The sequence below is a fragment of the Morus notabilis genome, unplaced genomic scaffold (assembly GCF_000414095.1).
Source record: "Morus notabilis unplaced genomic scaffold, ASM41409v2 Scaffold75, whole genome shotgun sequence".
Taxonomy (NCBI): domain Eukaryota; kingdom Viridiplantae; phylum Streptophyta; class Magnoliopsida; order Rosales; family Moraceae; genus Morus; species Morus notabilis.
Window position 1 is genome coordinate 757982 of NW_010361425.1, and position 23038 is coordinate 781019.

The following is a 23038-nucleotide window of genomic DNA, read 5'->3' on the forward strand; positions in this document are numbered from 1 at the left end:
AAATTATCTAAAATCTCACGGGCTCATAGTGACACAGGAAAATGGTTTTATCTATGCAGTGTAAAAAAAAAAACAAAAACACAAACAAACAAACAAACAAATAACAACAGCTTGAGCAATATAATGCTCAACGCATGGCATCAAATATATGTATTTTGAAATCAAACGAAATCCATGGCTCCTACTATTTGTCTCTGGTACTTGTTAAGAGTTTAATTGTAACGCAAATAACTAATTCCTCCATTATTAGGGGGATTTGTAGGGATTTCAATTGATTTATGCTGGACAACTTTTCATAATCATAATTCTTCAATCATAGAACTTTATGATTTTCATAAATAATATAATTAAGCAAGAGACCGTATCTCGATCCTTATCAATTTCAGGTAGAGATGGTAATATTGATGAAAACATGTTTTTCTCTTTTGACCCTATGAGTTTGAGAGCATTTTGTTATGGAGAGAAACTATCGACACGTGTGTAGAGGGAGGACCAGTTTCTAATTACAAGGACTTTGGAAAAAGAAATTAGGCGCAAGGGCTAATAAAACCCAAAAAAAAAAAAAAAAAAAAAAAAAACACACACGCACACACACACACACAAAGGCAAAAAGAAACAAAACTTAAAAGACAGCAAACAAAAACAACGACAAGAAAGAAAAAGGATCTACTCTCTTAAAAAATTAATACTAAATAAGAGAAGTCTCATTAAAATCATCAACCATAAAACTCTCCGAGTAAAACGTAAAAAGAATACACGATCAAATTCAAATATAATTACTAGGGGTGAACAAAAAACCTGACGATCCGACGAACCCAATTAACCCACCCAATTCAACTTATTTTAACTTGATCCTGACCTACTCAATTAAGAGTTCAACTCAACCTACCCAACTCGACTATTAATTAGGTGGGTTTGGGTTGAGTTTTTCTTAACCAAAATTAACCTGAACTCACCCAATCTATTTATCTACATAAATAAATATTTTTCTACCTCATAATACATAATTTTTGTCTCATATTTTACATTATTTACTTGACAACTTATTATGTTTTACGTTCTATGAGTTTTTAATATTATTTGTTTATTGATTTATAACTTATATATTTGAACTTGTTTTGTATATATTTTATTTTTATATTAGTTTATAACTTATGTGATAATTTTATAGCTTTATAAGGTTAATATTATGATGAACGTTAGCTTTTTTTTATACATTTCTTATTTTGAGTTGAATGGTGAGCTTTACTTTTTTTTTTATTATTTATTTATTGTGTTCAACCCGATCAACCCACCCAAATTTTAATTGGGTGGGTTGATTTTAAACTTTGAGTTGATTGGGTGGGTTGAATTTAAAATCAGTCCGCTCAAACTTAATTGGGTGGGTTGAAAAATCTCAAAAACCCGCCCGATGTTCACCCTCATTTATATAGCTCCTTCGACTAATGAAAAGTGCAAGCATTTTTCGTTTTAGGAGCAGCGATATCACAGTTTTTCACAAATAAGAAACAATTAAAGTGACGAATTATGAAGTAGTACAGACATATTTTACTTGATGGGAAGACATCACAAGTACATTCTCATTCACTTTTCACGTGAGACAACACACACATGCATTTCTCAACAATCTCCGCCTAAAAATCTCAAAAACTCACTCATGTTCACCCTTATTTGCATAGTTCATTCGACTATGAAAAGTACAAGCATGTGACGAAGACCCTTATTTACATAGTTCCTTCGACTATGACAAGTGCAAGCATTACTGGGCCTTGTAATATTTGTAATCGGGTTTGTCTCATGTTTATTACACTCTTTTGCTTGAATTTGGCGACTGAACTGAATGTTTGGATTTTTTTTTTTTTTTTTTTTTACCCCCTGTTTGAATGACAAGACTTTCAAGTTCTTATTATTATGCGTATTGCATGCAGGTTTTTGCAATTGCACGGCAGCTTATGGAGGATGCTATTGAAGAGTAAGAAGCAACTAATATCTTGTTTTTAAGTGAAGTTCCAATTATTTTGCTCGTTAATTTCACTAATTTAAAAAATTGGACAGGCATATCCCGTTTATGGTAAATGAGTATTTTGATTTGATGGAAGACTTGAAGAAGTGTACAAAGGAACAACTTGCTGAAGTTGATGAATCCCACAAAGACATGGTCGAAGAAATGCTCCATGGTAAGTTTATGAAAGAGCAGATTCATGAAAGATGTGCTCGAAATTATCGAAAAAAAAAATACAGCTCGTCGTTTGGTGCAGCTCTGAACTTGTGCATGTAAGATGTGACTCGAGACGATGGAGGTTGCTTAGTGATAATGCAACGTAGGATTACAGAATTATAATTATTCATCTTGGACCAATTAATCTTATCATTGCCTTTTATTCTGGGATTGATGAATGGTTGCTTAAACTGGCTTGAGAATGATATATCTAGCAACACGGATTATGTACTCATCATCGTCACCATAATCATCATCATCTTGTGTTTAGAGGTTATGTTTGTGTATAGTGTTTGGCAACAATGGTGTAACCTTTTTCTTTAGTTTTGAGTCCCTTTTTTAGGGTAAATTTATAATCCTTTTTGAAAATCGATGGTTTACCTGACCTTTTTAGAATAATTAAAAGGAGAAAGAGAGAAATAGGCCAAGACTTGAGATGAATTAAAATTAATAGGCCAATAGTTTACATAAGTTAATAAATATGCCAAATTACTGTTTTCGTCTATAACTTGTCTGGTTATAAACTATAACTTGACAAGTTTATCCATAACTTATCTGGTTATAAACAATAACTTGACAAGTTATGGCTTTTTAATTTCTATAACTAAAAGTTGACCTATATACTTCCTTAAGCTTTTCATATTGGCCTATTTTCTACTATTTCCGATAATTAAATTGGTTATTTATTTGGGTTTGGACGAGAATTGTATCACATTTCAAGTATCCAAAAGTTCTTTCGACATAATAAGATTTAAGTAGCCTACTTTGTACAAACACTAATGCACTTTTAAGAATTTTGAGAAGCTAGATTCTTTTACCTTGACTTTTACATTTACTTTGCTACAAACTGGGATTTTTTTTTTTTTTTTTTGAAGCGTGACAATCTCAAAGGGAATTATGAGCATAAATCTCTTGGTGAAATTTATCATTAGAAAAACCGTTGGCAACAATATATCTAACTGAATATTAGAAAGATGGGACTCGCCCTGTTAACGCCAACAAAAACATCACCAAACGCCTCCTCGTTCCACTTTTTAATGCATGTTTTATAGCCTGAAGTTTATTTCCGACTGATGAATCCAAACTGACTAGAACCAGAAAGGCTTTGAAATTTTCCTCATAACAAATCCGTGATTCCAATATCTAAATATTAATTTTTGCTTCTTTTTTTTCCCCCCTTTTATTGTACGTGAAGTAAAATATATATAAATTCCATTTCTATAATGAAGGCGGTCATGTACTTCGGACATAGTTTCATTGTATAAAGTTATTTATTTATTTTTATCCTTAGGGGAAAGTGTATAAAGGTTTTTTTTTTCAAAGTATAAAAAAACATTACAAACACTAATCTATATGCATAATCTCTACTATAGGAAACACGACACTGACAGATAATCGATTCCATCATAAAACTCGAATGAAATTCAACAAAAAATAGTTTGTACCGGACTCTACAAGCGGAAATCAACTAAAATGGTACACTAAAAATCGAGTACACATATGGCTCTTTTATAGATCCTCTACGGTCGATGGAAAACATCCGATCAACCGATGTCGAGGAATCCATAGCATGAAAGCTACACAAAACTGCAACGAAACAATTCTCGCGGACGATAAAGATAACCAAATAGTATTAAACAAACAAAAAAATAACCTAAATTAATCAGTGTAAGAAACACCATTATTACAAAGAGGAATGAAAAAATCCACAAGCCAGCGCATCAAAACACGAAGAAGAGCAAGCCCCTCAACATTAACAAAACAAAATGGCATAAAAGATGAGTTGTTAGTAAACACACTCGGGTGGTATAGCGACAAAGAAAGACATGTGCACCACAAGATAACTCAACTCTTCTGCCAATACAAAACCTCCATAGGGTAGGTCGAGATGAAGGCCAACACATCCGAAAATGTCTCAAGATCAACAAAGACCCCAACCCTACCTAATTAGATTCAATCTGACAACCGTCCTCCCCACCCTAAAGTGCCCAACATTTGATGACGAGGGTGTGGATAAAATTTGAAGGGGTAAGAGATCATAATAAAAAAATAAATTGTAAAACTATAACCAAATATAGATAGGAACGTACGAAAGGATCGATGTATATCATATATGTTTCTACCACCACATTTTCACTAGAAAAAACTGAAAAAGGTAAGAAAACATGTGGGCATAAGGAAACCGTGCTGAGTATGAATTCGCTGATATTGCTTGAAATTATGACTAAGAAAAGAGACCTCACTTCTACAAAGAGGGCAAGTACTGTGGGACAGAAACCATTCGTCAATGCAGTGAACATGAAAACAATGGTTGCATTCGGGTAATTTTCGAAACCCTTCCCCATGAATAGCCTCTTGGAGACATACTGCACAATAAGGGATGATGATTTCCTTGTCGATTACTTGATGATATAACTGGTAGGTGAAGATTGGAAGGTGCATATCATATCTCACCATGATCATATGTTGTTGAAGTTTCGCGCAAAAACGAACCGTCAAGATGAATATCGCGACTATAACTGCTATTGTCGCGATGATGACAATGCTGATTTTGCAGCATTTTGTGGAGATCAACATGAGCTGTTGTAGCTGATCTTGATCTGCCATGAATTCCTACACCAAACCTTTCCGATATATATTTATCTATTCTCTTATATATGTATGTGATTTGAAAGCTTGTTGGATATGATTTGCTACGTACGTGGTTATTGTAGCTTGTAAGAAATGTTATTAGAGCACATAAACTGAGAATATGAGATGCAACTTCTTTCACATTGCAAATCATGGTTGATTAATTAATTAATTATTCCTTTTTATATTTTGAATTAACCTAAAAAAAATTTCGTTTAGGGACCAAAAATGCAAGATTGACCAAGGTTGAAGACCGCTATTACCTTTTACTTGGCCTCAGTTTTAAAAATGATAACAATTCGTAATTCTCAAAACCATATATTCGATTCCTTTATAAAATCATATGGTAAATATAAATTGAGCTGTTAAAAGTAATATAATTATGAGCATTAATATATATATATATATATATCACCAACCAAAAGAAAGAAGCAAAGTATGTCAACCAAGAATGAAGCGTTAAGCATATATGAATAGCTAATTGTGTGAAGAAATGGGAGTCGGTGCATTAACGTGCACGAACCGTTGTCGATGCTTGCTTCATATATATTTTGTACGTACAGACACAGCTAACTAATAATTAAGACCATGTAAACCATTCCAAAAAAAAAATGTAAACCAATAAAATTGTTGCTTATAATTCCTATTAAAAAAAAAAAAAAAAACTTGTTGTGGGAGGATTAAATTTTAGACCTCAATATTGTAGCATTCGTGGATTTACTGCTAGATTTCTACAACCACAAATAATTCATAATCTGAACGTACCAATGAGCATTAGATGACATATAATTCCTAAATTAACAATGGGTCAAAATTTTCATATTAATAAAACATCTCTGATAGATACAAAAATGACATTGTAGTTGACGGCCTTGATCTTGCTAACAAGATTTGATCTTGTTCTTTAGCAATTCATGAGCATATTTGGCACATAATCATGATTTCATTCCAGAGTAGTTGTTGGGTTCAAAGAACATTAAGCTAGCAGATCAATATGAAGTTGCTAAAGTCACATCTTGCTATGGAGATCGTGATTTTCTTTTTTACTCTGGCACCGCGTTTTTGTCGTGTTGATTTCAGCGGCTTTAATTTGGCGATTTTCTTATGGTTTGTTGAGTTTTGATGCAGATTTTCTGGTTCTGTTTGGGTTTGCGACAAGTTGTAGCCGGCGGGATTTGGGCGAGATGGCCAGCGGCGTCTTGGAAGCGAGGTTTGGCCGGCAGTGCCGGGAAGAAGATTTTAGGGCTATGTTATTAAAATAATTTTGGAAGAAATTTTTGTAAAGAAATGATTTATTTATAATTTTTTTTAATCCAATTCTCAATATAATATTTCACTCAATTTAAGTTTAAATATGATAAATATTGTATTTATCAATAAATATTTTACTGAATTCAATTCTTAATCTAGTAAATTTTGTATTTACTAGTAAATACTTCACTGAACAAGTTTGAATCTGGTAAATATAGTATTTACTAGTAAATACAATATTGACTAGTAAATACGGTATTTAGTGGTTGCTAATGTCGGCGCCTGGAATTTTGAATAAATTTGTTATTTACTAATAAATACGGTATTTACCAATTACCAGAGTCGTTCGTTGGATTTTAAAAAAAATATGGTAAATACAATATTTATCAGTAAATATGGTATTTACCGATAAATACTGTATTTACCAGTCGCCGAAGTCATTCGTCAGATTTTCAAAAAAATTATGATAAATAGGGTATTTACCAGTCGCCGGCAACTGCCGGTCACCGGTTGCCAGTGACGACTGCCGGTCACCAATCGCCATCGAAGGCCACTGGTCACCGGAGCTAGCTGCCGGTTACCGGTGCTGGTCATAGTCTTCTTATTTTAGAAAAATATAATATAATATCCCTATTTTTAAAAAATGTTATAATTTATTATTTTTAAAAAAATAATAGAGGTTTAGGGAGAGGAAAGAGATGGAAAAAAAAGTTTAGGAGTACTTTTAGTTTTCTAATGATATTTAAAACTTAAAGTATCAAATTATGTTATAATTAATCTATTTTAAAAAATATATATGTTATAATTTACTAAATGCCTACTAAATGCCTACTAAATATGCTATTTCTCTCCTTCTCCCATCTAATAATTTCCCTAGCAAGTATATATATGTAGTTACTAAATATGATGCATTTTATGGAATTTTTTTAGGGCATCTAGTAGTTTATAGTAGTGAATAAAGGGAAAAAAAGTACACCTAAAAGTGATCATGGAGGAAGGAAAAAAAAAATTCACATAGAATCAGATTTCTAGAATTTAATACGTGGCTATATTTTCTATGACTGAGTTTGCTTTGGACATACAATTACTATTTACCAGTAAAATGCTAGATAGAGAAGAGTATAACAAATATACTACAACAAAAGAAAAGGGTCTGACGCATAAGTTATGAAAAAAGAGGGGAATTTTTTTTTTTTTTTATAATAGACAAGAAAGAGAGAGAGAAGAGATTAGCAAAATCAATATTAAATTTAATTTATCACAGTTTACCTGAATCCATTGTATCCCAAATCAATGGGTGTGTTTGATAAGAGGATTCGTATCTTGATTCAAATCATGATTCATGGTTCGCTACAGTATTTTCTCTCACAAAAAATACACGTCAATCAAAAATAGTTCTAATCTCATGATTCTAATCCATGAACCAAACGTTTCCTAAGAAAGAGAACAATAAACTACGGCTTCTCTCTTTCTTTTTCCCAGCACAAAAACGGAGAAGGAAGAACCAATCTTGATTTATGCCTTAGATCATGTGAAACGGAATCCCAAACCCTATTAATAAATGAACATCCCTAACCTCTTTTTATAATAATCGAAAGTAGAGTCCTTTTCTCTTAAGGACCACGAAAATAGAATCCTTGTTCTAATTTAACACCAATGTATCTATAGGGAGAATCCTAGTCATAATATGATTCAAAATACTTTCCTTTTTACACTAAAAATACCTTTAAGAACTCCTTCAAGAAAAAATTACTTTCAAGAACTATTCTAAAAGAAAAAAAAATTCAAAACTACCCTTTTATAATTGTGATATTTGTTTTGTTGACCTCCTAAATTATAAATGCTCCCTTATTAAATAGAGCAACTTAAACTACTTAAACAAAAGAGGCAATATTAATTTAACATTAAATTTTAAAGGTCAATTTTAGAAAAAGTTTTTAAAAAAATTACTTTTATTTTATGTTCTTTCTTTGAAATCGCTTTACTATTTTTTCAGGTGATTATCGCTATAGTTCCTTTTTTAAAGAAGGATTACAATTATAGTTGATCAGTAATATCTTTGACATTTTTTACTTTCATATGGTTTGCTTGGTTCACTGTTTCAGTTTAATTCAGTTTGAGTGGCTCCAAAGTCTAAAAATATATTTGGTAAGGACATTTGTTTGAACTGAAACTCCAGTTTAACTTAAAAAAAAAATTTTAAGAGACGTTTAGTTCATGAGTTATAATTATTTTTAATTTACGTGTATTTTTTATAAAAAAAATATTATAACGAACCACGAATCATTATTCAAATCAGGGGACGAATCTCTCAACTAAACAACCTCTAACCCTCCCTTTCAATTCTACTTTTCAAACCATTCCTCTACAGTAAACCACTCCCACCGTTTTCTCCCCTCCACTTCTGACATCTGAGGCTACTTTTTTTCTTTTTTCCTGGTCAAACTGTCTTTTTAAGCGTCAGGGCCCCTTTCAATACAAAAAATGGTATTAATTTGCCATATTTTTTATTTTTTTAATCCTACTAATTAGTCATTTGCCTATAAAATTTTTTTATCACGCTCCCAAAAAAAATTATCATTTTCAACTTTAAAATATTTATTATCAATTAGGAAAAAAAACCCAAGATCAATTTAAATTACAATTTTCAAGACTCATCTAAACACTAATTCAAATTTTATTTTCTATTCGGATTAAAAGTTTTACTGCACATCTAAACACAAGTTTGAATTACTGTTTCAACCACATTGTTCAAATCAACACAATTTAAATCAACGAACTAAACGCATACTTAATTTTTAAAAAATGAAAGAGCCAGTTTAAATAATTTAAATATTTAAATATTTGTTTTGATAATTAATGACATTTAAATATTTTTCAGAAAAATGAGTTTTATATAAAATTAATTATAAAAGTTTCTCCTGACCCATATAACACTTTCCTCCTTCATTTTTATTAATGAATTCATTAATCCCAAGTCCAAGTAGGGCTTTATAAATAATAATAATGAGGTGTTATCTTCTGTCCTGCTTTGCATTGATCTTTAAGGAGGAACACTAGATAATTATGTAAATGCTCAAAAAGAAATGAAAATACTGGTTTCAGAAATGGACTCTTCTGATTATCGAAGCCTTGAAGTTGATAATGCACCAAAACTCAATAACCGCATACTTGTTCAGAAGAAGGTAGAAATTGTTGATTTGAGTTCTTGGAAAAAAAAAAAAATTTGGAAGATCTTGCTATTTTGGCAAAGAAATTAAATAATAATCTAGAGCGAAAAAAAAAAAAAAAAAAAAAAAAAAAAAAAAAAAAAAAAAAAAAAAAAACATAAAAGCTAGTAGTGGGAAGAGTTTTTAAATTGAGAAATTCCTATGACTTTCTCTTAGGTTGCTTCATTTTATTGCTTTTGATTTATGGTTTCTTTATCTTTCATATGCTTTTTACGTTTATTCTGTAAGAATTTTTTTTTTTCTTTTCTTTCTAATAAATTTTGTACTAATTGAAAAATAGAGTAGTAAGTAAATGTGGACAAATCGGCCGTCACCTGTTAAGATTTAATATTGATATTACATATCCTATTGATCTATTCCCGTCATTTATCCTGCGTCTAAAACTGGCTTAATAATCCTCATTTTTGGGAACAGATGACTAACCCGTTTAGTTCGTTAATTTTAGTTTTTAATTCAAATTGAGATGTGATTTTATGTGAGCTTTTTACTGTAGTAAAAAAGTTAAATGTGACTGTTTCTAAGAGCTTTTTACTGTAACAAAACTTAAATTCTAAACTCGAATCGGTGAAATAAACGGGACTTACATTTGTAATTATGAAACGACGACCACAATGCAATTTCACCTTTTTCCCCCTTTCTTACTAGATTCACAGGTGAAACCAAAAGAAAACAAGCTTATGCTCTCAACAATTTGCAATTTCGTTTTCAAATATACTTGATGCACTGTCATATAATCCAGACTCCAGTGAAACATGTAAACGTTACTTGAGACATTTTCATGCAAGATAAAGAGCTTCTAAACAACATACATGTCGTGAAAATATTACCACGATTTCATGACGTCGTTAAAAAAAATCAGAAAAATACAAAACAAAAAAATTACTAAATTTATCCTTAAAGAGTGTATGAACTTAAATTTTATCTCTTACTCTTGATTAATACCTTTTTACTTATACAATTATTTGATTGAAAAAGATATGAATCAAGTATAAAAAGTAAAAATCTAAACTCATACACTTTTAAAGGGTATTTATCTCATTTCCCTTAAAACTTTATATTCTATAAAAATAGGCATTCTTTACCGTAAGACCCTAAGAAAACTCCACTGGAAGAACCCTATTTTTAACCGTTAGATTAATTTTTTAACAGTTAAATCTACAATAAAAACAGTTCTGTGGTGCGCTGTAAATTTTAAATACGGACATATACAAATCTAACTGTTACTTGAGTAGATACTTTGCAAGGGATTTACAACTACAATTGAACTTATGAATCTTTACGAAGAAGAATGTACAAATTTAAACTCGAACCGAAATGTTGAGGGGGAACAAAAATATAGACCCTGCAGGCGTTACACAAAAGCCTCAAAAAATATTTCATCAAACAAGCAAGAGATTCCACTGTAGCACCTCAACAACAAGGGTCTTCTCACACTATTAAAAAAATTAAAAAAGAAAATACAGCTGTTGAGCCAGCAAAGGCCAATCTGAGAAAAATGTCATAATCATGACGTCTACATCTTTAGCTGGTGTTATCGACAAGTGGTGCACAAAGACAACCTGTATAATTATTTATAGTGACTAGTGAGTCTTCAGATATTACGTTTTAGGCCTCGTGCTTCGCAAATTCAAGTAGTTAACTCAAATTGAAATATGTTAATTTTTTATAATTTTTAATTATAATAAAAAAAATTAAATATAATATTTTTTAAAAATTTTTAATTGTAAAAATTTAAAATTAAAAACTCAAATTGATTAAATAAATGAGATATTAATAGTTACGACTGAAACTCAGAAGAATCCATCGTGTTACTAGCATTTTCAGTCGGTTCTTGTTACACTTTTTGAACCCATTTATTTCGCGTGTTTAAACTCATGATTCTAATCTGCTACAGTACTTTTTTTTCACAAAAAATTTAAATAAAAAAAATTTATGCTAATGGATTCTTTCACAAAATTTAAATTCATAATCAAAATCACTGATTTAAACGCGTGAACTAAACGTGCTCTGGCATACTCCTCTATGCAAAACTTTTTTCATTCCTAAAGTATAGTCTAAATCCCTTATAAAACTTTCCAAAACGAGTCCCTAAATCTACTAAGGCATAATTCATTTTACCGATTCGAGTTTTGCTGCAGTAAAAAATTCTCAGAAATTGACACATTTAACTTTTTACTACAGTAAAATACTCTCATATAAAGTCACATCTCAACTCGAATCAGCGAACTAAACGGACCCTAAATTGTTCCAAATTAGTCCATTTGATCCGACAATAAAAATCTCAAAAAGAACAGTTTTCTTTCTAATAGCCGTGCCCTAAAATGTAAAATTACAAATTAACTCCCACTAAACCACACGCTTGGTCCTCACGTATTTTTTTCGTCGATATTTATAGAGTTGGGTAGACAAAAGGACTAATGTGGGAGAATTTGATAGATTTGGGGCCTTGCTTCAAGACACTTTAAAAGTCAGCTACCCAAATTTGGTCTAGAGATCGGGGACTAAAAATGAGATTTAACTCTACTCTTTTATGCATGTAAGAAAGAAACTTTTAGTGATCTTTATCAACTAAGCAAAATAACATATGAAAAAACAATTCTTTAAGCAACATCAGTTTTTATAACGATGTTACGATAATTTTACCTCAATCAATTTCGCACCCACAAGGGTTCCAAGGAGAAAGGCTTCTCATTTCGGGTATGAGGAGCAGAAGCGCAGGGTGGAGGTGCATGGACTGTAATAGGAAGAACCCACTCACTTTTCTCTCTTCCCTCTATAAGAAGAGGATGTTCGTATCTGAAGTCAAAATCCATATAAGCTTTTAGAGAGGAATGACAAAACACTCCAAATGGTGCTCTTATTAAAAGCCGAACTGTCAGCATTCCTTTTTTCTTTCCTCCTTTAAAAGAAACGTTACTATTTTCTTTTCTCACCACCACTGAGAACCTCTTAAAACCATGTTTTCACTCATTTTTTGAATTTTTGTGACAAACTTTTTTAACATTTTGATAATTTAGCAAGGAAGCGAGAAGATGTCTCAATAATTCAATGGTCATACCTGGTCCAATCAAGATTTTTTGGAGTGGTAAAGAATTCAAATCTAAGGGCCCATTGAACAGATACATGAGGAGTGGAAAAAGACATAGGCCCATCCATGGGAATGGAAAACAGGAAGCTCGTCTGCACTAAATCAGCAACAACCTCGTAATGATCACTTTGAACCTACAAATGTGCAACAGATTATTAAAATCATTAGAATGCTATTCACCAATGATTATCCAGTAAGGTCACACGGGGACGTTTTCTCTTTTCTGCTCTTGCATGAGAAGTACATGAATATACATGAAGATATATTAAATGAAAACTTTCGTCCAAATAGACTAACAACGACACCAGCATATTCAGCCATGAAGAACATAAATGCACGAAAATTTTCTTGAAAAATCGTTAAAACATATTTCAAATAAATGACAAGAAGACATTTATATCCCATGAACATGTGGTAACCATGACGTATGGCACAGAGATGCTTGTGGAGGATTATCATGTCGTCGTGGTTGCAAGATTAGAGTGGCAAGGGCACATCATATCAATACACAAAACAAAACACAATAAGATGCTCACAGCTTTCACTACATCGATAGCACTATCCAAAATCAACACTTGTAAATTTCCATAAAAGTTAATGAAAGGAATTAATATAGTATCCTTGGAATGTTCAAACAATATGCTATTTTTAAACACTAAATATATGTGTGCGTGCGTCACTAAAATTTATGCCTCTGAAAGATGAAGCATGATAGCCATTGATGCACTCTTCTATCCCAAATAAGATTCGAGACAGATCTTCGTATGAACCATCATATCATCATCAAAATAAGATCAGGAACTTTACCTTTGTGATTGTAGGGGAATTCCTTCGAGAAGGATGGACAAATCGCCGACTTATCGTTTCTGAAGTCTCTAGTGTTATTGAAACCTGGAAAACAGCAATCCCTTCATAGAGCATCATTAAATAAAACAAGCGTTCAGCTACTTTAATGATTTTTCAGTAACACTGCTACCACAACTACCTCAAGGCATCTTCTAGCTCCTTCTTCATGAAAGAAAGTAAGAGTTCCGCCAATCTGTGTACAATAGTTTGTCAAAACTGGAGAAGACAGCTGAAGGGGAAAAAGGCCATGTCCCTAAAAAGGGCCAGAAGACATACCATGTCGCTAAAATAATAAATTGACTCAGAATTTTTAGGGGAAAATCTGAGCAGAACATGGTCATCCATTCGGATATTGTAAGACCTTCCTCGAGTAAAACCTTCTGCTGCAGGAAATGTTTGCAGCAAATTAGTTTTTCAGTTTCCAGACAACAGAAACCTAATGCATTTGAAGGAAATGAAAGTGCATAAAAATACATGTTGGAGGCTCAACAGTTCTGGCTGCTGGTGATGAGGGTGCCCCTGCTTCATCATCTGCAGAAAGAGACTTTTTGAGCTTCTGCTGCTGACTTTGAGACGAGTTGGGTGACAAAATATCTATTGCAAAGATAATATGGCCCCTCAGTTACATTGTTGTTGTATCTCATACGTAAATAGTAAGATAAGGTTCTTGCTTCAAGAAACAAAACAATAAAATTCCGAATAGGGTTATTCTCACTGGTGCTCCCGGAACTTCTCAGTATTACCCCTCAAACTTTAAAAACTCTAACTTTACCCCCCGAATTTTAAATTAATCCCATTTAGCCCCCTCTATTAGAATTGTTGTTAAAAATAACGGGAAAAAGGAGTAGTGCGATCACGTAGTTTTCTGTTAGAATTTCTATCAAAAATAAATGAAGAAAGACCACGTGACCACACTTAAACCCTTGCTTTCCATCTGATTTTAAAAGAAATTCTAACAAAAGGGGTTAAGGCTAATCAAAATTCAAGGGGCAAAATGCAAGTTTTTAGGGCCCATTCGTTTCGCAATTCGAATCATGGCTCAAACTTTTTGCCACGTGTTTTCTCCAACAAAAATTCAAATTCAACTTTTTGCTACAGTGTTTTCTCTCACAAAAATTCACTTTTCAACCCAATTTCTCAATGAAGCCACAAAACAAGGCCTTAAAGTTCGGCGGCCAGATCCCAAAGTTCATAAGGCACCAGTGTGAGATTAACCCTCGCAAATACAACTAGCAAAATAACTTAATACTATGGGAAATTTTTGCAGAAAATAATTCCTCAATTGTGGGTGGCTGGAAATGTATGCTATTGAATCCCAGAGTAGCTCTAAAACACAGCAATCTCACATGACTCACCAGCACCAGAATCATATAATACTTCAGCCACAGAGAGCCGAGGAAGTGCTAAATTCAAAGACAAACTTGGACGCTCTCCTTCAAGATATGCACCATCTTTAAATGATGACCTTGCTGCATATGATTGCAAGGACATAGAACTTCCAAAGGTTCTGTCTTTCAAGGGATTGTACGAAGAAACAGATGATATCTCATCCTTGGAGCTTTCATAACCTTCTTCAATGCCATCATAAATATCGTTTGCTCTAACCTGCAAGCAAGTAGCTCAACAATATACCAAAGAATCTATTATTGAAAAAAAAAAAAAAAAAAAAGAAAGGAAAGAACAAAAGAAACATGGTGACTCTACCTGCACACACACGCAAAAAAAAAAAAAAAAAAAAAAAAAAAAAAAAAAAAAAAAGGAACAGAAATCACAGGGAAGGTGCAAAACAAATTAAAATAATACCTACCCAATCACAGTCCCCATCTGCCTCTTTCCAAAATATGTCCATTTGGATGACCGTAGAAGGAACAATCCCTGAGAGAATTGAATACAAGGATAGTTTTCAGGCAATTATTTGGCATTTGCAGAAAATAAACAGTCAGAATCTTACTGGAATTAGTAATTGAACTGAATTTTTTAACAAACTTCAGATTTGAACATGTAAGTGAAATTGCACAAAACTACTGAAAAGCTTATGTGATGCAAACTAAGGTCTATGCCTAATCTTGTCCCACCACAAAAATATCGTCGGCGGAAGGGGAAAATCTACTACATTTTATATCAATACAGATAAAGATAAGTGTTTATAAATATGTTAAAAATGACTTTACCTACAAGCCTGATATATATATACAACAAAAATTAAAAAAAACCTAGTATAAACCATAGCATTTTTTTTTTTTCATTTTCCTCTATAGAATATGAAAAATTAGGAGGAAAAGGCTGCAAGAAGTATTACAAGAGTATAATTACATTAGCTTCTAGGACACAGATAGCAGAGTACAAACAAACAGCTTCTGCTCGTGCAGCATGAGCATCTAATTCAAGCTATGAATAGAAACTAAAGTTCAATGTGAGGGCAATGCCAACAGCAAATTAATCCACAAGAATTAACTGATTTCTGCATGCTAATCAATATTATGGCATCTTCCATTAAACTTCCACCTTTTGAAATTCCATGCAGAAAATCAATTTCTAGGATATGCTGCTTAACAAAAGAATCAAAATTACACACTTAATTGGTGTCTTCTACAAGATGAATCCACCGTGATATTTGTCACCGCACCTAACAAGTTAATGATGTTTTATAACAAGTCTAGCCCAATACCCTGTCTGTATATCACTCCTTCCAGTCACGCCACCCCTCTGAACTCATGAATTTTTCCCTGGTAATTTCCCAGTACACGAAATTGAGCTCTAAAAGTTTCAAAATACCTTGTAAAAGGGAGAGAGTTTGAAAATTCCACAGTAAAGACGAGCCCAAATTCCTAACCATAAATGCTAGTGGCCAGATAGTTAGCTTCAAACCTCAACTAAGTGAAGACTGAAGATTCCTGAACACTAACTGCAATTTAACAATTTATTACAAGTGCCTTAAATGTGCTACAGAAAAACCATACATTGGGAATCTAGATTTTTTTATAGGCAGAAAACTTGTGAAAACTAGAAAGTAGAAATCACAGGTCGACATAATAATATGTCTTAAAAACCAAACCTTGGGCCTGAAATATGCAATTGATAAGCAATAGAAATTAGCAATCAAATTGAATAGCCAAAGCAAAAACTCACCATCATTTTGACCTTCTTCCACTGGCAAGCCATTGTTTTTCTGAGTGACCCATACTTGAAATGGGACACGAGCCTCCTGAACATTTAAAGTTCAAAGATCCATAAATCAAAAAGAGAACAGATCAAACCACTACATAATGAGACTTTATGTAAGCCTTGAAATGAGTGTTCTCTCTAGCATCCATAAATACCCCTGTATGTGCAAACAAAACTAATTGTTTTTTCCTTTTTTTTTCAGGATAAGCGACTGCTTTACCAAAAAAGAACCAATAGAAGAAAACAAGACAAGAAACAGAAAACAAGTACAATGACTCATAAAAGGTGTTTAAACAAACATTCTGGATACACTAGTTTCCCAACTAACAGATCTCGGAAGTCATAAAAGAAGTAAAAGAAACACTCAGACTGGCTAAAGTAAACTATCGTATTATCCTAAACAACTAAGACCTATAGTATGCTAATGCAAACAATAATTGGTTCAAGTAACAATCACATCAACTTGATGGAAATGGAAAACCAACCAATTCAGTAAAACCTTTCACCGACTCTCCACGAGAATGGGGGTTTTCCAGTATCAACCACTGCCCAGATATTGTGCTCCGAACATAGTACAGATAGCGAATGGTAGCACCCTTGTATGATGGTGGTATGACATTTGGTAGCAACGTTCTCACCACATCTAAGAAATAAATTGCACATTTCATAGATCAAATTTTCTTGAATCAAAACAACATCACGGGAACAAAAAATGGGATACTATTATAATATTGTTCATGTCATATGATCGATGCATAACATTAACAATAATCAGCAGGAAACTAATGAAACATTTTAAATGTAAAATCATGTCCCCTTTCCTCTTCCCCTCTATGATGAAGAGACCCATTATCATCAAAAACTGTATTTAAATCAGAAGAAAAAAATAAATAAAACCCCCAAAGTAACTGCATCAAAGATTAACTGGACACATTGTTTATGAGAATATGAAAATTTTCTCGAGCATGCCACTTTGATATATGCTTATTCTCATGAATGCCACTTGTTATCACTTATTCTATACATTTCCCTTAGCCTTCATTAGTCTTCTTACTGCAGTTCTCTTGACAGCCAACCAAGACTTACATACGAGTGTACATGTGAGAAGTGGCAAAGAAGTTCTCTTGACAGCCAACCAAGACTTACATACGAGTGTACATGTGAGAAGTGGCAAAGAAGTGCAGTAAGAAGACTAATGAAGGCTGAGGGAAATGAATAGAATAAGCGATAACAAGTGGCTGTTATTAGTGTAAACGATTGGTTAGCATTGTAACTACTGTAGTAGAGTTTGTTAGTCAGTTGGTAAAAGTTGAGGAGTAGTAGGATGATTTGAGGTTTAAGGGAATTAGTAATTGTATGGATTAAGCTTGGATAATCCAAGTGACGCGGTTTGGCAGTTCCTCAAACTACTGCTAATAGTTGTTATTCTTTCTCACTCTTTTAGGGCTTTCCTAGAAAAATGCTCATTCCATTTGAGTTCAAACTGTTCTGATCTTAGCCCTTCTCCAGTATAAATCTTTCAAAATCATAATAAAAATCAGAAGCATAAAATTTAGGAGACATTCAATCTTCCTCCGAGGTTACTTAGCGTTTCAAACCTAGAGGGAAGAGCAACACTGCTGATAACCTCAAGCTAAATTATCCGTCTGCTATAAAATCCGGGTTCTCGTCATGCTTATTAGACAGGCTGTTACTGTAATATCGAAAAAACCGCAAAAGGCTTCTAAAGAAGAAACTAGAAAAGAAAAGCCTTATAGCTAGAAACTGCATAAAATGAACAGCAGGGTCTGCTTGAAAGATTGACAGCTGGGTTGAGGACTACTTGTTGGTTCGATAGAACTTCAAAAGGTTTCGGCTAAATGAACTTCCAATTTTCTTTCCTCATTAATGTAAAGCCCAGAAATTGAAATCGGTCCTCTGGCCTTTGGTCTTATCGGAATTTAATCACTTCTTCTTTACAATAATTCGGACTCAAACAGAACTACAACATTGATCTGCCTCTACAAATTGATAAAATCAAATTCATCTATAAAGAAAAATCTCGAAAAAGAAGAATAAGATATATAAAATCTTACATGACTTGGTTGCCCCAGCTGAAACAATCTGATTCGACACCAGCGCCGTCGTCGATCCTTCCGCGAACACATACTCACCTGGAAAATCCAAAACAGCAGAAAATTAAACCCTAAAGTTCGGAAAATTCAGGACAAAACCAATCAAATTCTTCAAATTTACCTCTCCTCTGCTTCGATCCGGGGAGAGGCTTCTGCGTGGCGAACCACTGCGTGTCTAACTTCTCAATACCTTTGATCTCAAAGCTTAGCCGCTCGACCAAAAGCGAAAAAGCCGAGTCGCTATTGCCGCCGGGGTTTCCAATCTCGACGGTCACGACAACCGGATCGCCGGGGCCGTACACTTCCTTGTCGGTTTGGAGCTTCAGAGACGGCAAAACATCTCTCTTCGAGGCCTTCGCGTTGGCTCCTCCGCCGCCAAAAATCGAGGAAAACCTAGGCGGCAACATTTGTGCGGTTGCCGATCCAAGCTCCCGATTTTGTTTTCTGGAAGCAGAATTTGGTGGGAAATTCGGATCGAACTGTGAGCTCAGAGTCGGAACAAAAGCTGATTTTGTGTTGATGAGAACTGGAAATGGAAATGCTTTTCGGAAATGGAATTTTTGGAAGCAAATATCTGAAATTTGGTTGAATACAAAATCCAGATCTTGAAATGCAACAACGTTTCTGGTTTTTTTTTGTAGTTGACGTAGTTCACGTTGTTTTTTTTTCTTTTTCTTTTTTTTCTTTTTGGGGAGGGTGGGGGGCATTTACATTTTTTTTACCTTATATTTTGAGATTGTCAGAAAATTATGCCTTTTTTTTTTAGTTAGGAAATTATGCCTTGTGTTATGAATTATTGTACCAAAATACTTTTATATAATCTTATATTAATCTATACGGGCTAAGGGCTCGTTTGGTATTATTTTTAGATGTTGTTTTTAATTTTTTTTTGAGAAGTTACAAGAGTATTTGATAAATCCTGTTTATCTAGCCGTTTATAAAAACTACTGTCAAACATTAAAATTTGAGAAACAGGTCAGAAGTTAGAGATTATTTTTGTATAGTTACTTCTGCTGCTAATGTCAAAATTTACTAAAATAACTTTAGTAATAAAACTTAATTTTCTATTTACCCATTTTATTTTTATCCATATGAAATTTAAAAAATATTTATTTTAAATATTTATTTAAAATTTGAAAATCTTTAATAAGTATGAATTTTACTCAAATATTTTTTATAATTATTAAAATGTTTAAAAACAACAATATAAATAGAAATTTAATCATTTATTTTTTAGAAATACTTTTAATAATAAATTAAAATAATATATATTTTTATGATATTTTTGTGTAATATATTATGAATATTAACGTTAAAAATATAAATGAAATTAACTAAAAATATGTAGGATAAATTATATATATTTTGGTCATTATAGATCTTCACAATAATTTTATACATAGTTACTAAATACTTAAATTTATACTTCGGGTATTCACAACAGTTTTAGAAGAGACAAAATTACCAAACACCTACATACTTCTAATCGCAGTAACTTCTGACTAACACACATCAACAATAACAAATTTTAACAGCACATTAATGTCAAACTAACCATAAGAGCGTCTTCAACCGTGCTAACTATTTTATGTCGTTAGTTAAATAGTTAATGATTTAACTTTTATTTTAAACTTTTCTCCACTATAATCATTAGCTAAACGATTAGTTATTTTAAAGAATGTATTTCACACTAGTCAAATGAATTTTGTTATTTCATTTTTTTCTATTTTGGTGGTCATTCCTCTAATTAAATTTTGACACTTTTACTTAAGTATTTTATTCTTATTTATGTGGTCATGAATTGATAATTAGTAGAGAAACAGTCGTCGAGATAAAAAATAAAAACAACATATTTGAACTCCAAGTTAAATATAACTAGTAAGAAATGACTAATTATTTATTTTTATTATTATTATTTTATTATGTCATACAGTAATAAGTGTAAGTTTTTTTTAAATTTAATAAAATTATTTATAAGTTAAGATTTAATAAGTATTAAAATAATGCAAGTTTAGTTAAAATAGAATTTGTTTTCACAAATATCTAAAACGACGGGTCGTTTCTCTTCAATCAATACCCCATTACAACTTACAAGTCCACACTTCAAAAGCAAATGATCTCAGCGCTCCACTTTCATCTCAATGGCCAACAGGCCAAGTAAAAAAAGGAAGGATTTAGGATATTACATTGAAGAACCTCTTTCTCTATTCTTTTTTGGGACGTCAAAAGGAGTCAGCCATGGCATTGCTATCAGCTCCACCATCCTCATCTCTGCTCATCAATGGCTCATTTACATGTTCATCACCCAAACCCACATCCCTTTCTTGGGCTTCTTCCTTTCCCAAGCTTCCCATCTCCTCGATTTCTATCGCAAAATCTATTCCCACTCTCTATAAGGTAAATTATCTTCTTCCATTACTTTGCTATTATCTTCTGTTCGTTGTGTTTTTGGTCCCAAAAGTGTACTTTTGGGTTGCCCTTTTCTGGGTTTTGCGTAAAGTAGGGATTTTTTCAATACCCAGTTCATTTTTCTTGAGAAATAATCAATTCCTCACTTAAGAGGATAATTTACTGCTTAAGAATAGTCGATAACGTATTTAACTTGTATGCTGAGTGCCAAATAAGACTGTTCCATAAACGCATATTAGAATAGCAAATTTTCATATGGTTGTCTTGATTTTAGTTTTGGGGAGTTTTTGCTTGGTTTGGATAACCTTAGTTATGTAGCTAAGGCGTTTGTTTAAATTACTAGTACAATAAGAGCAAGATAATTTGAAAACAAGATGTCAGTTTAGCTGCAAACTAAACTGAGTTTAGTTGGTGTTTCATTAAAGCTTCGTTTTCCCAGTAGATTTGTTTTTGAGTGAACTGTTCATTGTTATGTGTACAGGAATATGCTATTTTCTTCATTCTTATTACTTCAGTTAGACCTTTTGGCACAAAAAGATAGATGATTAGATATTAATTGACATCCTAAAGTATCATTTTTATAATTGTGTTGCCTGGATTTGTTGATGCCTGCATATTCCTTAGGATTCTACAAAATGAATATCTCTTATATAAAGAATTAGCACCAAGTCTTCATGCTTTACGAGCCTCTTTTAATCAAGGTCATCAATTAAATTGTCATACTCGATATGATTTCTATATTTCCTGCGCATGTTGGAAGCAACACTTGTTGTGCAGTAATCAACTTCTTGATTCCTTGGATGTTCATGATGACAAACAAAGAATATTCGCGTAAAAGCTGATGGAAAGTAATCCAGTTAGTGTTGTTATCACCTACATATATATATATATATATATATATATATATATACATTGTACAATTGCTTTTAGACAGGCAAATCCTTCTTCTCTCATTCTAGCCCTAGGCACCCGCATTATGTAAGGCCTAAGATGTAATTCATAGGTTAAGTTGGAAATTAGTACGGCTGACAGTGTTGCAAATTATGTTTTGTTGATTTGATTAGCCATATGTTTCATACGTAAAAGATCAAGGGAAAAAATATTTTGACAATCTCTTGCTTCATAAGTCTTTCGTACTAGGCAACCAAATTTTGCAAGTTACAAGATGACGTATCCAGAAAAAGGTTCCAACTTGGAATTTGTATGTTGAATGAGAAATTAATAAGGTCTGTTTTGTTGATCTGATTGCACATGCTTCTTCAAATTGAAGTGAAAAATAAATATTTCATGTCTCGTGTTATGCAGGATTCTTTCATTCAAGCTGCTTGGACTCGAAGATCTCGAGGAGAGGCTGCAAAAAGACCTAGCAGAAAATCATGGAAGCAAAGGACAGACATGTATATGAGGCCATTTTTACTAAATGTTTTCTTCTCAAAGCGATTCATTCATGCGAAGGTGATGCACCGGGGCACCAGCAAAGTTGTATCAGTTGCTACCACAAATTCTAAGGATTTGAGGTATTCACTAAAATCACTTACGGATAACAGCGCCTGTAGAGTTATAGGTAATCTGATTGCAGAGAGGTCCATTGAAGCTGATGTATATGCGATGGCATATGAGCCCAAGAAGGACGAGAGAATCGAGGGCAGGCTTGGAATTGTCCTTGACACCATCAAAGAGAACGGTATCATAGTTGATGTATGAAAAGGACTTCCCCCCCATAAGACTTCTTTTTTTCCCATGCCTAAATGATAATGCACTAAATTTGGCTTCTCCAAGATATGCTAAAAGGACTATTGCTGTTCTCAAGTATCTTTCAGTGCCCCTATTGCAGTTTTGAAGTATCTTTCAGAAGATTTTACACAGGTCTATCATTAATATATCATTAGTTTATCATTGATTTACCAATGAATGGTTCATCAATAATAGACTGGTAAATTACTGATTAATATTGGTTAATGATATTGGTCTATCAGTGATAGATCATCAAGTTAATCAATGTTAAACCATAAGTCAGTAAATCACCGATTAATCATTTCTAAGAAGAATAACTTTCGTAATTTACCACCGGCAAGGATGAACCAAA

At 32.8% G+C, this 23038-nt stretch overlaps 2 protein-coding genes across 3 annotated transcripts; one reads left to right on the top strand and one right to left on the bottom strand.

Annotated features, from left to right (window-relative positions):
• Positions 1-10577: 10577 nt before the first annotated feature.
• LOC21406643 lies at positions 10578-19226 on the bottom strand. Of its 2 annotated transcripts, none has more exons than XM_024166461.1 (13): positions 18665-19226; positions 18505-18582; positions 16915-17072; positions 16394-16469; positions 15072-15139; positions 14620-14869; positions 13739-13795; positions 13541-13647; positions 13404-13457; positions 13226-13309; positions 12389-12552; positions 11974-12126; positions 10578-10889 (listed from the first exon to the last, which is right to left on the bottom strand). In XM_024166461.1, exons 1-12 carry the CDS (start codon positions 18948-18950, stop codon positions 11979-11981), a joined length of 1530 nt encoding a protein of 509 aa, XP_024022229.1. In that variant the 5' UTR covers positions 18951-19226; the 3' UTR covers positions 10578-10889; positions 11974-11978. The 2 variants fall into 2 exon arrangements, with proteins under 2 accessions (XP_024022229.1, XP_010097749.2); XM_010099447.2 differs by having other exon boundaries at positions 13739-13858.
• A 1464-nt stretch (positions 19227-20690) lies between these two features.
• LOC21406644 (50S ribosomal protein L18) lies at positions 20691-22772 on the top strand. The gene is made up of 2 exons (XM_010099448.2): positions 20691-20940; positions 22258-22772. The coding sequence occupies exons 1-2, from the start codon at positions 20782-20784 to the stop codon at positions 22654-22656; spliced, it is 558 nt and encodes a 185-aa protein (XP_010097750.1). The 5' UTR covers positions 20691-20781; the 3' UTR covers positions 22657-22772.
• Positions 22773-23038: the final 266 nt, after the last annotated feature.

Bases quoted from the DNA above. Each gene is read 5' to 3' on its own strand.
- LOC21406643 (XM_010099447.2), bottom strand. From the start codon at position 18,950: ATGTTGCCGCCTAGGTTTTCCTCGATTTTTGGCGGCGGAGGAGCCAAC. The intron at 14,870-15,071 runs GTAGGTATTATT...ACTTGCTTGCAG, and splicing joins CAGATGGGGACTGTGATTGG to GTTAGAGCAAACGATATTTA. The intron at 12,127-12,388 runs GTATGACCATTG...TTTTGACTTCAG, and splicing joins AAAAATCTTGATTGGACCAG to ATACGAACATCCTCTTCTTA.
- LOC21406644 (XM_010099448.2), top strand. From the start codon at position 20,782: ATGGCATTGCTATCAGCTCCACCATCCTCATCTCTGCTCATCAATGGC. The intron at 20,941-22,257 runs GTAAATTATCTT...CGTGTTATGCAG, and splicing joins CTATTCCCACTCTCTATAAG to GATTCTTTCATTCAAGCTGC.